This window comes from Carassius auratus, chromosome 25 (genome assembly GCF_003368295.1).
Source record: "Carassius auratus strain Wakin chromosome 25, ASM336829v1, whole genome shotgun sequence".
NCBI lineage: Eukaryota > Metazoa > Chordata > Actinopteri > Cypriniformes > Cyprinidae > Carassius > Carassius auratus.
Window position 1 is genome coordinate 3,187,764 of NC_039267.1, and position 16,787 is coordinate 3,204,550.

At 35.3% G+C, this 16,787-nt stretch overlaps 1 protein-coding gene across 7 annotated transcripts in view; it reads right to left on the minus strand.

Moving 5' to 3' along the window:
* myo9ab (myosin IXAb) overlaps positions 1-16,092 on the minus strand; it is an 89,672-nt gene extending 73,580 nt beyond the window's left edge. For 6 of the 7 annotated variants that reach the window (XM_026202061.1, XM_026202059.1, XM_026202062.1 and 3 more), the window contains exon 1: positions 15,884-16,092. In XM_026202061.1, the coding sequence (XP_026057846.1) occupies positions 15,884-16,032 (149 nt within the window). In that variant the 5' untranslated portion in view covers positions 16,033-16,092. Of the gene's footprint in view, positions 1-1,032; positions 1,337-15,883 lie in introns of those variants that run through there. The other variant, XM_026202063.1, reaches the window with a different exon arrangement.
* Positions 16,093-16,787: the final 695 nt, after the last annotated feature.

The following is a 16,787-nucleotide window of genomic DNA, read 5'->3' on the forward strand; positions in this document are numbered from 1 at the left end:
CATATTTGTTAATTAAAATAAATCTAAAATAAAACAAAACATGAATATAAGAAAAAAAAAAACTTTCAACAAGTTCTCAAATGATAAGAAATGTTATTATTTAAAATTCAAAAATAAACAAAAATAAAAATTAATATATAAAAATACTAGCTACTTCAAAAAGTCATAATCATTACATAAATGATACTACAATAACACTGACTTGCACCGACTTTTTAAAAGAAATTTACGAGAGCAAACAAGCATTTTGAAAGCCCCCAGAAGACCCTCAATCTGAATGAGGAATGAAGTACTGGCCATCATATGTAGAGAAATGAGAAACCTCATTCCTAAACAACAGCAGACTCGGACGTTTCAAAAGTTATTAAACGCAAAGATTTATAGCTGAAATATCATCCTTCTGAACATGACTCTCAGAAAACCACGAACAATGAAGCTTCGGGCTTATAACACACACACTGCACTTTATCCAGTTTATGAAAGTGAAGTGAAACTACATAAAAATGAGTGCTGTCAAACGATTAATCACGATTAATCGCATCCAAATTAAGAGTTTTTTTTACATAATATATATGCATGTATATTGTTTATATTTGCATGTGTATATTTAAGAAAATATGCTTTGTTTACATATTAAATATATTTACACGCATTTAAAATATAAGAATATAAATGCATATACATGTAAATATTTGCAAAAAATATACATGCATATGTTTGTATTTATATACACAGTAAACACTCATATTACAGTATGTAAACAAAAACTTTTATTTTGGATGCGATTAATCGCGATTAATTATCATTGTTAGTTATTTGTTGTAAAGAGCTCAGAGAAAAAAAATTGACCTCAATGAAAAAAAATTCTTCTATTAGAAAAATAAGACAATCGGGATTGGATGCAAAAACAAATGTAGTATTCATACTGAGAAGAACGTAGAAACTGTTGTTGAGAGAACTCAAGCGGTCTCAATGCATCAAGCTTCCTCATTGTTTTCTCAACTATTTACTTTCTACAACACACAGACTCACCCGCTGAGTGATGAGAACCACGCAGACTCAACTCCAGAACCACACAAACTAACCCAGATCCGCATCGGTCAGTCCTGAACAACCCATCATCGTCCTCCTCATCATCATCATCATCATCCCAGCGTCTGGGACATTCCAGTCAGCCGGGTCTGATCCTTATAAGGTGAGGAAACTCGAAACACGGGACCCGACGGGCCTTAAAAAGGAGGGATGCTCGTCTGAGCACTGGACGGGGATCCGCTCGCGTCCCTAACGCTGTCTGCCACTCCTCCAGACGAGTGTGTGTGTGTGTGTGTGTGTGTGTGTGTGTGTGTGTGTGTGTGTGTGTGTGTGTGTGTGTGTGGTTTGGCAGCTGTGCCTGAGAGGGGGAGGAGGAAATGCACCGAGGGGGAGGGGAGAGAGAGAGAGAGAGAGAGAGAGAGAGAGAGAGAGAGGGGCTTGTTATTTCCTGAAACATGAGAGAGACACAGAGAAAGAGAGATAAAGAGAGAGAGATACAAAGAGAGATAAAGAGAGAGATAAATAAAGAGATAGAGGGAGAGAGAGAGAAACACTGGACAAAAATGGACATGACTTCTGTGTTTTACTTTTTATTCTCTTATATGTATCTGTGTATGTACGGTGTATGACATTTCCATATTAGTTATCAATGTCTCAATGCTTCGGCCATACAAAATGATTTTTTTGTCATGCCAATATAACAAACTGAATTGAATCAAATTGAACTGGACTGAATTGAGAGAGTGAGAGAGAAAGAGTGAGAGAGAGACAGACACAGAGAGAGAGAGACACAGAGACAGAGACAGAGAGAGAGAGAGAGAGAGAGAGAGAGAGAGAGAGACACACAGAGAGAGAGAGAGAGAGAGAGAGAGAGAGGGAGGATGTCCATGTTGTTGTTTGTGAGGCGTGTTGGTCATCTTCAGAAAGGCAGAGCAGATGAATGTCAGCTAACGGTGTGATTAAATGATCATTATTCAGTCTGTGCATCTTATTACACAGCTTTTTCTGAACGAATGATGCTTGATAGACACTTTTATTCACAAACTTATTTTCCCATCATCCTCTGACTGCACCAGAGTGATAAAAGTACACACTTCACACAACTAAGACATAATTAATTCAGTACCAAACATACTGAAAAATCAATAGTTAATTACACTTTAGCCTATAATGTGTACATGCAAAAAAATCCACAAATTATATACACATCACATGACCACAAACTGCAAAGCTCAAAATTACCAAGCACCTCATTTAAGCATTTTTAAAGAAATAAATCAATAAATACTCTTAAATGAACACTTTCTTGTGCGTGCATCTCAGCGTGTTTAAATCCGCTGCTTCTGCGCTAAAGATGCTCCCTGAGAAGGGAGCGGTCTACGTAGACAGCACGGCGGGTGAACGACCGAAAGAGCTGCACAAGAGTGAAACAGGACTCCAACAGCAGTTATTTCAGAAGAAGAGTTCAGATCAATAACGGCAGAATAATGTGAGCGCATCAGTCTGGTCTTACAGCGGATCTCAGGGGACGAGAGCAGACGCATGCAACGAGACAACACACACATCATATCAGCAGCTGACATTAGAGATGGTAAAGGACTGTGGTGATGCATGAAACACACACACACACATACACACACACGCCTAGATACAATAAACACTACATCCAGTGCACTTCTGCTTTACTGACTTCCTCCTGAGGACACAGTCACGCTGCTAGCTCTTAAAACATGCTTTCTCAGTACAGAAATGATATCACTCCATATCAAATAACAGTGCTGTATATTGACAAACTGCTTTGGCTCCTCTTCCAGAAGGCGCTCTGGATAAAAGCATCGGCTAAATGCACAACATACAGTAAAGCAACAGAAAATAAATGAAAGCATGACATCAGCATGATATAAAATGAAAATGTGTGTGAAATGTTTATTTAGTTAATTGTATATTAAATATTTTTTTTAAATACAAAATTATATACTTTATATACTGTATACTAGTGCTGTCAAATTATTAAATCGCATCCAAACTAAATGTTTTTATTTAAAAAACGCACTCGAAATGCGCACTAGTATGACTTCATCATGTAACTTTACTTTAGCCTAGATGCCTGCACTTTTTAGGCATGATTTGTTTAGTTTTTGAATATACTTGATACTGTTAAAAGGCATTAAATCAAAAACATCATTAAAACAAAACATACAAGTTCACATTTCACACCTAAACAAGCATGGAAAACGTAATTAGGACTAGCTACTAAATTAGTTAAAAATGCCTATCCATATACAGCTATGATTTGTGATCCCCAAACTGACTCAAATGATTCACGAACCAGCTCCGAACTCCCGAACTGACTCAAATGATTCACAATTCACAAATGGACTCAAATGATTCGCGATCCCGCTACAAACTCCCGAACTGACTCAAATGATTTGCGATCCTCAAACTGACTCAAATGATTCGCGATCCCGCTACGAACTCCCCAACTGACTCAAATGATTCGCGATCCACAAACGGACTCAAATAATTCGCGATCCCGCTACGAACTCCCGAACTGATCCAAATAAATCGCGATCCCGCTATGAACTCCCGAACTGATTCAAATGAATCGCGATCCCCAAATTGACTCAAATGATTCGCGATCCCGCTACGAACTCCCGAACTGACTCAAATGATTCGCGATCCCGCTGAGAACTCCCGAACTGACTCAAATGATTCGCGATCCCGCTACGAACTCCCGAACTGACTCAAATAAATCGCGATCCCGCTATGAACTCCCGAACTGATTCAAATGAATCGCGATCCCCAAATTGATTCAAATGAATCGCGATCCCGCTATGAACTCCCGAACTGATTCAAATGAATCGCGATCCCGCTATGAACTCCCGAACTGACTCAAATGATTCGCGATCCCGCTACGAACTCCCGAACTGATTCAAATGAATCGCGATCCCCAAATTGACTCAAATGATTCGCGATCCCGCTACGAACTCCCGAACTGTCTCAAATGATTCGCGATCCCGCTATGAACTCCCGAACTGATTCAAATGAATCGCGATCCCCAAATTGACTCAAATGATTCGCGATCCCGCTACGAACTCCCGAACTGACTCAAATGATTTGCTTTAAATAAAATGTTTTAAATTTATTTTTGTTTTTATTGTTTTTGTATATTTTAAACAAGGTAAATCTTTCTGATTTATTAAAATAAAAAGTCACATACATGGATCCCACTCACCCTAGAACCACCACTGTGTGTTATGAATAAATACAAAAACAAACAGTGTATATTTAGAAAATATTTACATGTCAATATTTATATGCATGCAATTTATATGTATAAATATATTTAATATATAAACAAAAATTTTCTAAAATGTATTTATTGTGTCTTTATAAATAATAATAAATATACACACATTATGTAAACAATTACATTATTATTGTGTTTGACAGCTCAAATAAAAACAAAATATATAATTATAACTTTTTCAGTTTATTATTAAATCTCAAATCTTGAAAGAAAATCACTAGTATTGAATAAATACTACATGCTTTAACACTTTAACACAAAATATTTAATGCATATATAATTATCTATTATTTGTTAATAAATACATCATTCTTGAATGTAATAAAAAATAATGAATAAATAAATGCACTAGTTTTTAATGAATACTGCATGCATCAATGAAGACACAAATCAAATGTAAATCACGTAAGACACGAATCAATGACATGAGCATAAACGAATGTGCGGCTCAGACATGATCAAACATCAGAAAGCAGGAGAAGAAGCTGTTCAATAATTCAGTAATGAGCTCCGAGCCGCTCCAGATTGATCTGTAACTCATACGTTCATTGTTCGTGTTTCCTGCATGAAGCGGATCTAATTATGACAGAGCTTGTTCTATTTCAGCTGCTAATACAGGAACAAATCATCTCTCTTTGTGCCAATTACAGTAAGAAGACACGCACCACTGCGGCGCAATGCATTCTGGGATATCGGATGCTGACTAAGCAGGTATTACCAGGTTTAAGTTGAATAAATAACACCATATAAATAAATAAAAATAGATTTTAGCAATCACATAGCAACTCCCTCCAGAAACGTAAATGCATTTGTGCAGTTCCATTTTGCATTTGCTACTGGAAACCATTTTTAATAAAAATGACAATGCATATTAATTATTCATGTACCGTAAATGATATGAAAATGTAAGACTTGTGAGCTGTGTACAGCACAACAGAGACAGGGTTTGCAGAGGAAACGCTGGAGGTGAAAGTTTATCTGACCGTTAGAGAAGTGGAGAAGTGAAATGTTCACGTGGAAGAGGAAGGAATTAGAGAAAGATCACGTGTGACACAAATCAAATATTAAATATATTTTCTACATCTCCACCGCAGAAGAAAAAGCCCTCGCTGTACGTGCTGCTGTCAAAAACAAGCAAAGTAAAAAACATTTTTCATAATATTAAATTATATTTTATGCAATGTTTATATATACTGTTTATATACACTGTTTATATATACTGTATATATATACTGTTTATATACACTGTGTATATATATATATATATATATATATATACACTGTGTATATATATATATATATATATATATATATATATATATATATATATATATATATATATATATATATATATATATATATATATACACTGTGTATAATATATATATATATATATATATATAGCAAAAATTCTCAATAATAACTATTTTATTTTTATTCTTTTTGTTTTATTTTTATTTATTTTTTATGGTAGAATAACACTTATTCAGTAATTGTGAGATGAAATACTTTTTTTCCTACAATGTCTTTATTTAATTTTTTATTTTATTTTATTTGTATTATTATTATAATTTTTTTATTTAATATTATTTATTTATTTAATTAATTTATTTATTTATTTATCATGGTAGAATCACTCTTATGGTCTAAGTAATTGTGAGATGAAATGCTTTTTTTTCCTACAATGTCTTTATTATATTTATTATTTTATTTTATTTTATTTGTATTTTTATTTTTTTATTTTTTATTTATCACGGTAAAATCACTCTTATGGTCTAAGTAATTGTGAGATGAAATACTTTTTTTTTCCTACAATATCTTTATTTTATTTTTTATTTTATTTTATTTTAATTATTTTTATTTATTTTTTTTCATTTTATTTTTATTTTTTATTTTTTTACAGTACAATCACTCTTATTTTTACTACAATTTTTTCATTTTATTTATTTTAATAACATATATATATATATATTTTTTTTTTTTTTTTTTTTTTTTTTTTAGACATGCATGCAGTATGAATCACTCTTATGGTCTAAATAAATGTGAGATGAAATACAAACTTGCACAGTTATTAACAGAAGTCAGAACAGAGTCAGAAAGACAGACAGAGATGCAGTAGATCTACTCTTCAGCTGACTGTCAGGAATACATCTCTCTGAATCATGTTTGAGAGATCAACAGTGTCCGACTGCTCTCGCTGACAGAGGACTCGCTCTCGCGCTGAATGAAGTCCAGCAGAAAGCCACACACAGGCTTGTGTTTGGATGAAAACACCAGAGAAAGAGATCTGCTCTCGTCTGGATCCAAGTCAAATGAGTCAATACAGCGAATCTCAAGAAAACATGTCCGGATCAGATTCCCAAAATAAATAAATAAACATAATTAAGCCTAAGAATGTATTTCTTTAATTCTATAGGAATATGTTTTTCATTGCTACTATCCATGTATCATTGCATATATGTTCGTTTCACACGTGCTCTATAGGTTGACTGCACACAAGACTTTTAAAAAGAAGAAAAGGTCCATTGTGTCCAAACTCAATGTCTTCCCTTGACCTTCTGAAATCATGCTCGCTCATCTTCCGAGAAGGAGAAGAAGAAACAGCCTCACATCCTCCGAAGAGTTTCACTTCTGTCTGAAAACCACAATCACAACCATTCATCCTGCAGCAGCTCCAGCCAAGCGCTTCTCCATCATTACACTCAGACACACACACACACACACACACTCAATCCTGATCACATTCAGTCTGGAACACACAACTTCACCTTGGTCTCAGAGCACACTTCAGATCACTGAACGCAGGAGCTTTGAGTCGTGTGCAGAAGTGGTTTATCATTGAGTAGATCACGTCTGACAATGATCTCTTCTGGAGCACATTAAGAAATAACTGCATGCTATAACAGACTTTAAACTGTACATATTTTTAGTATTTATTTATTCATTCATTCATATTTATATATAAATATTTTTTTTCAGTTTATGATTTTTTTTGTCATTTAGTTATGCATTTTGTTCAATTTAATTCTTTATTATTATTATTTTATTTCAGTTTTTGTAATTTAAATACTTACATTTTTTATTTCATTTAGTTTCCAGAATTTCACATTTCGTTCCCTTTTCTAATCTTATATTTATAACAGAACACAGATGTTCAGAACGGTGTTATTTTTCTTTTCTTTTTTATTATTATATCGTTTATAAATATTCTGTATTAGCTTCTATTTTTAATTTATCCAATTACATTTTTCAGTTGAAGGTTTAGTAGTTTTTTTATCAATTTTATTATTATTATTATTATTATTATTATTATTATTATTTATTTATTTATTTATTTCAGTTTTAGTCATTTTAATACTTTAACTTCAACCTTTAATTTCCAGATCCACATTTATCATTGCTGTTTATATTTAATATGATTATATATATATATATATATATATATATATATATATATATATATATATATATATATATATATATATATATATATATATAATAGAATATAATCATTCAAGAAATACAAACATCATTTTTATATATTATTATCATACTAGTTTATTCATTTTTAATTTGTTTACAATTTGTGTTTTAATTTTAGTTCAGGTTTTAGTAAATTTGTTATGTGCTTTCATCACTTTTAATGTAAATGTTTCTATGTAGCTTTAATTTATTTCTACTTCAGTCTCAGTAATAACCATTAGCACAAACATCTGCATTCAGTGAGGATTTGGCCCAGAGCATGATGGGCCACTTAGGGTGAAATATCACGAGGAAACACACACACACACACACACACACACACACTTTGATGATTATTCAGTTCAACAGGGAGGGTAAAATAACAGCCTTCTAAAATGGATTTGCATACTGATTAATATAATGAATTATGCATAAAAAAAAAAATTCAGGAAATCAGAGCTTTTACAGGAACAAAACATGAATTCTTTCATAATTTTACATTTATACTGTTGTTACTGTTTTTAGTGTAGTATTGTTCATTGAAATAAAGCTGAAACAAAATAAAATATGAATATTAGATGAAAAACATTTTAGAAATAAATAAAAATATAGAAATGTAAAACAAAATAAAATAATCGCTGGTGGTTTTAAACCCATCAACTACCTTACTTCGATCCAAGTATTCTGAAATCATACGATAAAATAAAAATAAAATGTATGGGTTTGGAACAACAGTCAATGATGAATTTTTAGATGAACTATTTTAAAACAACACATCAAGATCAAAAACTCAATCTCTGCTCTTTCTGATTCACAATAACAGGAAGGAACTCAACTTTACGAAATGCAAAGTAAACCTTACTCAACCCAATACAGTGAAACCTGATGAAACTTCCTGTACAAACACAACTGACCTCCAGTAGTAACACACAAATCCTCTTCTAACATCTTCATCATCTTCATCATCTCATCCAAACGCCAGACATACTTCCAGACTAATCTACAATATTCCAGAAACAGTGAGCTGTACGCTCATGGACTCATGTCTGAACACACACACAATCCTCACATCATCCCGACTGAAATCCACTTACACCGAATGGCTCTCAGACTGTAATTTTCTGCTCAGCATCCACGTTTATCATCAGCTATAATCAACCGTCAATCAAAATCCACTGATCTGCTGCACGAGAGAAAACCACCATCTGAAAACATAAATAAAGGCCCTATACCACAACTGGCTTTACAACTTGATGCTTTGGCACTTTAGAAAATTCAGCCCGACTGAAATGGGTTTTCGGAGGCCGTACCGATATTAGGGAGTTTTCGAAGGATACCGATATTAGGAAGTAAAAGGTCTTCTGTTCATATATATCGGCCGATATTCTTAAACTAAGCAATTAAACCATTTACAAGCATTTTATCTGCATATGTTCCGAAAAAAATAATAATAATAATATCGGTGGCATATATTGTGATATGACTTATGATTATATTGGCCGATAAAATTGGCAAAACGATAAATCAGTCAGGTTCTAAAAAGAAAACAAAGGAAGAAAGTTAAGAAACAGCAAGAACATTAAACTAAGAGAAAACACATCATGAGAAAATTGTTCTTGAGAAGACAAATGACATCTCTCCTAGAAATCAATGAGAATAAATGGAGAGAAAATGGAAACTCGTTGAAGCCTCCTGCTCCTTAGATGTTTCTCTTGAAGAAAACACCCTTGTGAAGTCAACTGAGCCGCTGCTGAGTTTTGGAAGTGATCTTAACGTTACCAAAAGTCAGAGATCTCAACATGTACAAATGCAGTGGGTTTCATGTGCTCTGAAAGAACCAAGAAACCAAAACACTGATCTGAAGAACTTGCAAAGAAACATCAAGAACGTTAAATGCCAAAGAACCACCACAACTTACAAATGAGGTCTTGTAATTAGCAGTCGACTACTGATAGTGGCCTAAGATTAATTAATTATTTATATTAACAAAGATTTGGGACAAATACTGAAGTCTGAAGTTTCCCCCTATGAAGTTTTAGTTTAAAGTTAAAGTTTTTGCAGATATCCAATAGTTTCAGTAATCAATTATCGGTGCCGATAAATCAGCAAAACCGATATATCAGCTGACCTCTAATTGTAATCTCTCTTAGACATCATTGAGATTAAATAAAGATCAAATGGACACTTGCTTCTTGGTCTCCAGCTTCTAAGAGGTTCAGGCTGATGTTCTGGTACTTTAAAGAACCAAGAAATCAAAACACTGACCTGAAGGACCGACAATGAAACATCGAGAACATTAAACTATGGAGAATTGGCAAATGGAGACTTGCTGAAGTCTCCAGCTTCTCAGATATTTCTCCTGGGACAAATAAATACCCTACTAAATCTCAAACGTGTCTTTCTAGCACTGCAGAAGGGATCTCAGCCGTACAAAAGCACCTCAATGTGAACTCGAGTATTTCTCCGACGGTCTAATCTGTGTGTTGGTGTGAAAGCGTCTGCTCCGAGTGCAGGAGGAGTGTGTGACTGCTGTTCTGGGATCATGTGATACAGCGGGAGGAGATTTTTACACTCGTCAAGGGCGTTCGTGAGGATCTGGAGCGCTGGGAATGTGTTCTGCTGGCCTTGGGATGGAGGCCTTTACAACCATGTATCATATGATGTGTCACTTCATATCTGTGCAGAAGATGATGTGCCACCCGCCTGCAGCATTCCGGAACATTCCCTCTTTCTGTTCGGAAGAGCATCAAACAATACACAGTATGCAATGACTAGGGCCTAATGAAATAGGTTTAATTTTTTCCCAAATTCTGTTTCAGTTTATTTATTACTCTGTTTTTCCCCTCTTTAAATTTTTTCCTAGACTCAGCTTTGGTGGTTAGATTTAATTTCAGTAATTAAAAAGCATGTCTCTTTAACAAATATCATAAAGTTTATACAACTGAGCAAAAACTTATTAAAAAGTTAAAAAAATAAATAATTCTGTACACTATAAAATCCATTTGACTATCAAACTTTTGTTTTCATATTAAATCTGTTTTACTGGTTACATTTAATTTTAGTAATAAAAAAAACATGTCTAATTAATTGAAATCATATAAAACTAAACAATTACATTTCTTATTTTTATTTTATTTTACCAAAATCTTAATTTTAAATAAAAATGTTAATGTTTTATGTTTATGTTTACATTTTTATGGATTCTGTTTTAATGCTTTAATAAATTAAAAAATAAAAACTTTGAGCATGCTTTTTTTTTTAAACAAGTGGATTAATAAAACATTTTAATATTTTTTTTAATATAATAAAATGTTGTTGTTTTTTTCAGACATTCTGTGCCGTCTGCTTACATTTTTCTGTATTTAAGATTTAACATAAATTTGTTATCAAAAACAGCAGTAAGTTTAGAGTAAGTTTAAATCGGAAATACTAACATACTGTAATTAAATTCTGGAAGATACATTCTGTATATGTTTATATGATTTGACATTGAATGATAAACATATGTCTCTCATATGTTGTTGTGGCGGTTGTTCAGTTTTCTTTTCTTCTATTGGCAAAAACTTAAATATCGGCCGATATATCGGCCTTGGTAATACATTACACTGCGTATTAACATACAAACAGTAGCATTCTGATTCCTCTAAACCATTCTTTTGAATCTGTTCTTCTGTTTGGATCTCTTATCGAATGACTCGGACCAAACATGATCTAAATGTTACGTTTTAATCCACTTCAAACAGGACAGTCCGACTGCACAGACACACACAGAGCGGCTGGTGCATGTAAATAAAACTCTTGTTGTTTCATGCAGGCTGTGTACAGTAATGCAGAGCAGGTACAGGCGTCTCACAGAGGAGCGAGAGAATGGAGGTTAATGAGGAGCGGCGTTACAGGATATAGTTGTGTAGTTGTGCGCAGTGCATCTCTCTGTTCCGGCGTCTTTGATCCCGACATCACAGACGGAGAAATGTGGGTGTCGGAAAGCGTTTGATGCTGTTGCTTCCTACCCCGGGAAGACGTTAAAACACACACTCATCCTTTCACTGTTTCACCTCCATGTGCTCATTTGGTCTAATAACAATCACCATGATGTAAATAACGATTAAACGTCTTAAATTATTAGTTTAATCCACATCAAATGAGGATATGTAATCGGTAGGATTTAAAACAAACTGTGGTTTCTAGGTGAAAGGAGTCCAGAGATTAAGCCCGGGCCTTTTCCCATGAGCCTCTGCACTTCACAGGGACAACAAATTAGTGGTGGGATCCTTGCTAATGACACGCTGCTAATTTCGAAGCCTCTGCAAGCCGTTTAAAGGCCTGAGCGTTTATCTCGCTTCCGCTGTTGTGAGCTACTTGAACTGTCAATCCTGACTTCATCATCCTCACACCAGCCACTGCGGAGTGCTGACACCAATACAATTAAACACATCCAGACGTGTGTCACCAATCCAATCAAATAATAACACTTAAAGGAGATGAACGCAGAGCATGGTTTAATTTGATCAGCTTTGTCATGGAATACAGACTCTTTTCATTATCAGTAGAGTTTATGCTTACTGTGCATGAGATGACATTGACTAAACACAGCGACGTACACAAGACAAATCAAAACATTATCCTAAATGTGTGTGGAAACAATGCAAATGTACTGAAATGTGTCCGTGCATGAATACAACATATAATCGACTCGTGAGTGAGCTCTAGTGCTCTTCAGAATCAATCACAGAGCTTGTGTTTTAAAGCCAAACACACAGGAATTAATAATTCACTGACAACACACTGCGAGGATCTGTTCTCTCAGACATCTCTTATGTAATCAGCCTGGTTTTCTTTACATTAGCCCTGCTTTGGACCGATCTGGAAAAAAGGTTTAGAATAGAAATTGTTTTAGTAATTTTGCATTAATTGCATTAAATTATTTTAACACGTTAAGGGTTTTGAATTAATCGCAGCCATTAATGCATTAACATTGACAGCCCTTATATATTGTATTTTATGTATTTATTTTTCAAAATTCGTTTTTCATTAATTAATTATTACCAAAAAGAGGCCCAATTATTATTACCATTAATCATTATTTTTCAGGATTACACTATAATCTATAACTTTAATTTAATTAATATCATATTTTGATTATTGACCGAGTTAAAGCATGCTAAAATAATTATTTACTATATTAATAATTAATAAATAATATTTTTTTTACAAATTTTATTTTGAAATATTAATATAATTATGAAAATACAATTGTTTATGAAAGCTGGCCTAGACATGTTTGTTAAATCACATCAAATCATCAAACGAGATTAAATATATTTCATTTTCGAAGCACTTCACTCAGCGGATTATCGTGACTATTTAACATATTCAATAAATTCATAAATCCCAACACTAAAATAACTATACTGTTGTATTAACACCATTAATGTAATATAAACCTAAGATTCTGCCAAGCCCAATGCTCATTTTAAAATAATCACCATTCATAATTCATAACAGGAAATGTAGAGGTATAAGAGGAAACCAACTCTCAAACACGGCTTCAATAGTCAACACTCAAATAAAACTGATGCAGGAACCGGTTCTGCCAGATCCCCATGATGCTTTGCATTTCTAGTGAAATTCGAGGCAATAAAACCCCTTACAAGCAGGACACTATTCATAGCCCGTCATTATGAAATGCAATAATCCATATCGGCTTTAATGGATTTGAACTATGAAGGGCTCACAGCTTGACACCCCATCGCTGCGGCTCCTAAAGATCTTTAACTCAATGAAAATGGACTTTATTCCTGTTTTCCCGAGCCGAGACATTAGCGAGATGAGCCCTAGTTAGTGGACATGATCTAACACCCTTTGATCGCTGGAAACTCCTTGGCCAGCGAATTCAAGACAGCCGAACACATATAAAGCATTTTTAGCTTTTGATGATCGAAACTCCTTTATGAATGCAACTCGTTATGAAGACAACTGCATATAATGCTGTCTACGTAGTGAGTAGGGAATGATTTGAGACTATAACGCCCAATAATGCCTTCTACAGGTAGACAGCTCACTAAGTTTTGAGACTCATAAATGCTGTCTTGGAAAACAGCTAAATACTATGAGGTGTAAAAATGACGTCTAGATAGGCAGCTTGGTTTTGAGACTATGATGCCCAAAATGCTGTCTAGGTAGGCAGCTCATTAGGTTTTGTAACTACAAGGTCAAAAAATGATGACCAAAACTGTTAGGTAAAACTAAAGAGTCTAATATATTATGATACTACAAGACCTTAAAGATTATGCCTAGATAGGGAGCCAACTTGGCTTTGAGACGAAGATACTGAAAAAATTGGTAGGCTAGATTTTAATCGCCAAATAATGTCGTCTAGGTAAACAGACCACTACATTTTTATACTATGAAAACCATAAATGATGTCTAGAAAGGGAACTCAAAATCAAAATCTAATTATTAGGGTTTGAGACTATAATGCCCAATAATGGCTTCTTGGTAAGAAGCACACTAAATTGTAAGAGTGTGATACCCAGAAATGCTGTCTAGGTAAACAGCACACAAGATTTTTATATTATGATGCCCAAAACTGTTGTTTAGACAGGCAGTTCACTAGATTGTGATACTATGAGGTCTAAAAATGCTGTCTAGGTAGGGAGCTTACTAGGTTTTGGTACTACAAGGTCCAAAAATGACATCTAGGTTACTAGATTTTGAGACTATGATGGCCAAAACTGCTTTCTAGGTAAACAGTCAAATATATTTTCACACTACAAGGTCCGAAAATGATGTCTAGATAGGCAGCTTACTTGGTTTTCAGATGAAGAGATCCTGAAAATATTGTCTGAGTAAGCTAGATTTTAATGAACAAAAAGCCATTTTCATACGATGCCATTTTCATTCAGAAAATGCTGTCTTGGAAGGCAACAAAATAGTTTCTAGGTAGGCATCTTGCTAGGTTTTGAGACGATGATGCCCAGAAAGGATGTTTAGGTAAAAAGCACAACAATGTTTAAGAGTATATTGCCCATAAATGCAGTCTGGGTAAACAGCACACAAGTTTTGATGATGTCTAGATAGTCTCAAAACCAAGTAAGCATGCGTATGATAATGACATACTGTCTAGGTAGGCAGCTCGCTAGAATTATTTTGCATCTCATTGTCGTCTCATTGTGTAAATTCGGTCTAAACGTCCATTTTGATACTACAAGGTCCGAAAAATGATTTCTACATGGGCGGCTCACTAGACGTTGAGCCTATGATGCTCAAAATGTTGTCTAGGTAGGCAGCTTACTAGGTTATAATGACCAATAATGGCTTCTAGATCCAAAGCACACAAGATCTTCGTTAGTATGATACACTTAAATGCTGTCTAGGTAAACAGCGCATTAGATTCTGATACCTAAAAATGATTTCTAGATAGTCAGCTCACTAAGTTGAGAGGAAATGATGCCCATTATTGACTTTAGGTAGAAGCTCACTTGATTATGGGCCTATAATACCCATATAGGTGAACAGTCCACTAGATTCTAGGTCCAAAATTAATTCTAGATCGATTTTAACACAGATATAATGTCTGTATAGAGAATATACTCCAGTTTTGAGACATATGCATGTATTTATAAGACTGACATTCACATTAATGCACAGCACAGCATATAAGAGTGGAAATGTAAATACATCTCCTGTATTAGTCCACTAGGATCGACTGAATATTTAAATAAATGGCTCCAGTGAGCATATGCGAGCCAGAACGCTGTCCATGTAGTCAGCTCACAGGCTTATTGAGAAAGTCTACCGCTTTTATTTTGACTGACACTTATATTGACATGCAGTGAATCCACGCATGATGTTGTAGGAGTCGCGTGCAGAGCGCATTTCGCGTGTTGCTGTAGGATTGCATCGATCATGTGAATGCACCGGAGAGATTCAGATCTCGTTCACTAAACAAAGACAAACCCCCGAATCTGGACCAGGACGATCATGAAAACACAGGTCCAGCCGGAGCTGATGAACAAAGACAAGCCCAGCGGAACCGCATCGACAGCGCACCACATTTCTGCGTCAGACGCGTCTTACCTGCGCGTTTTATCGCTCGCCTCCGTGGCTCCGCATTCCCCCGGCGCAGCTCCGTCAGATAACCCAGGAATCAACACTGGTTTCGCTCGTAAATCCGTTTGAAGGTTCCCGTTGTCGTTTAACGCGAGGAGAGACGCGCGCGCGGTCATTAGTGTCAGAGAAGCGCGTCCGCTGTGTCCGATAATCACCGTGAACGCGCAGCGAGGGGCGGGGACGCGCGCGAGTGAGTGTCACTCAGATCATGTGTTTAGTTCATCACTCTCTCAACACATCAGTGTCTTTCTATTATTATTCAGTCCATCTATCTGTACATCGCTCTTTTAATATATGAGAGTCTCTCTGTGTGTCTGTCTGGGACACGAGGAAACTCTCACATGTGTTGTATCCAGTGATGAGCAGCATGTTTGTGAGAAGGGCCCCGTGGCCCCAAGGAGTCTGAATTCCTGGACCCAGAGCGAGGCCCCTGCCATGCAGTCAGACGGACGGACGGCGAGAGGCTCTGGACTGACAGGATCTCTAGCGAAACCTTCATTAGCTCAGAGAGTTTTAAAGAAACCAGATGGACGATTGGGGGACGGGTCAGGGTTTATGGGGGGCCGACGGAGCATAACAACTCGACTGTATATTATCTGGACAGCACAATGGTCCTCCTCAACGATTCGGGTTATTTTACACCGCGTGGTTTTTTAAAAAACACATTTTGAAAGAAGCGATGTGTTGTTTTTTAGAAAGCAGGATCATTTTTTTTATTTCAGTGCCTGAGATATTAGATACACTCTAAAAATGGCTGGGTTAAAAATAACCCAATTGGCAACCCAGCACTGGGTAAATATTGGACAGAACACATGCTGGGTTAAAGTAACCCAGCATGCTGGTTTACACATTTTAACCCAGCATGCTGGGT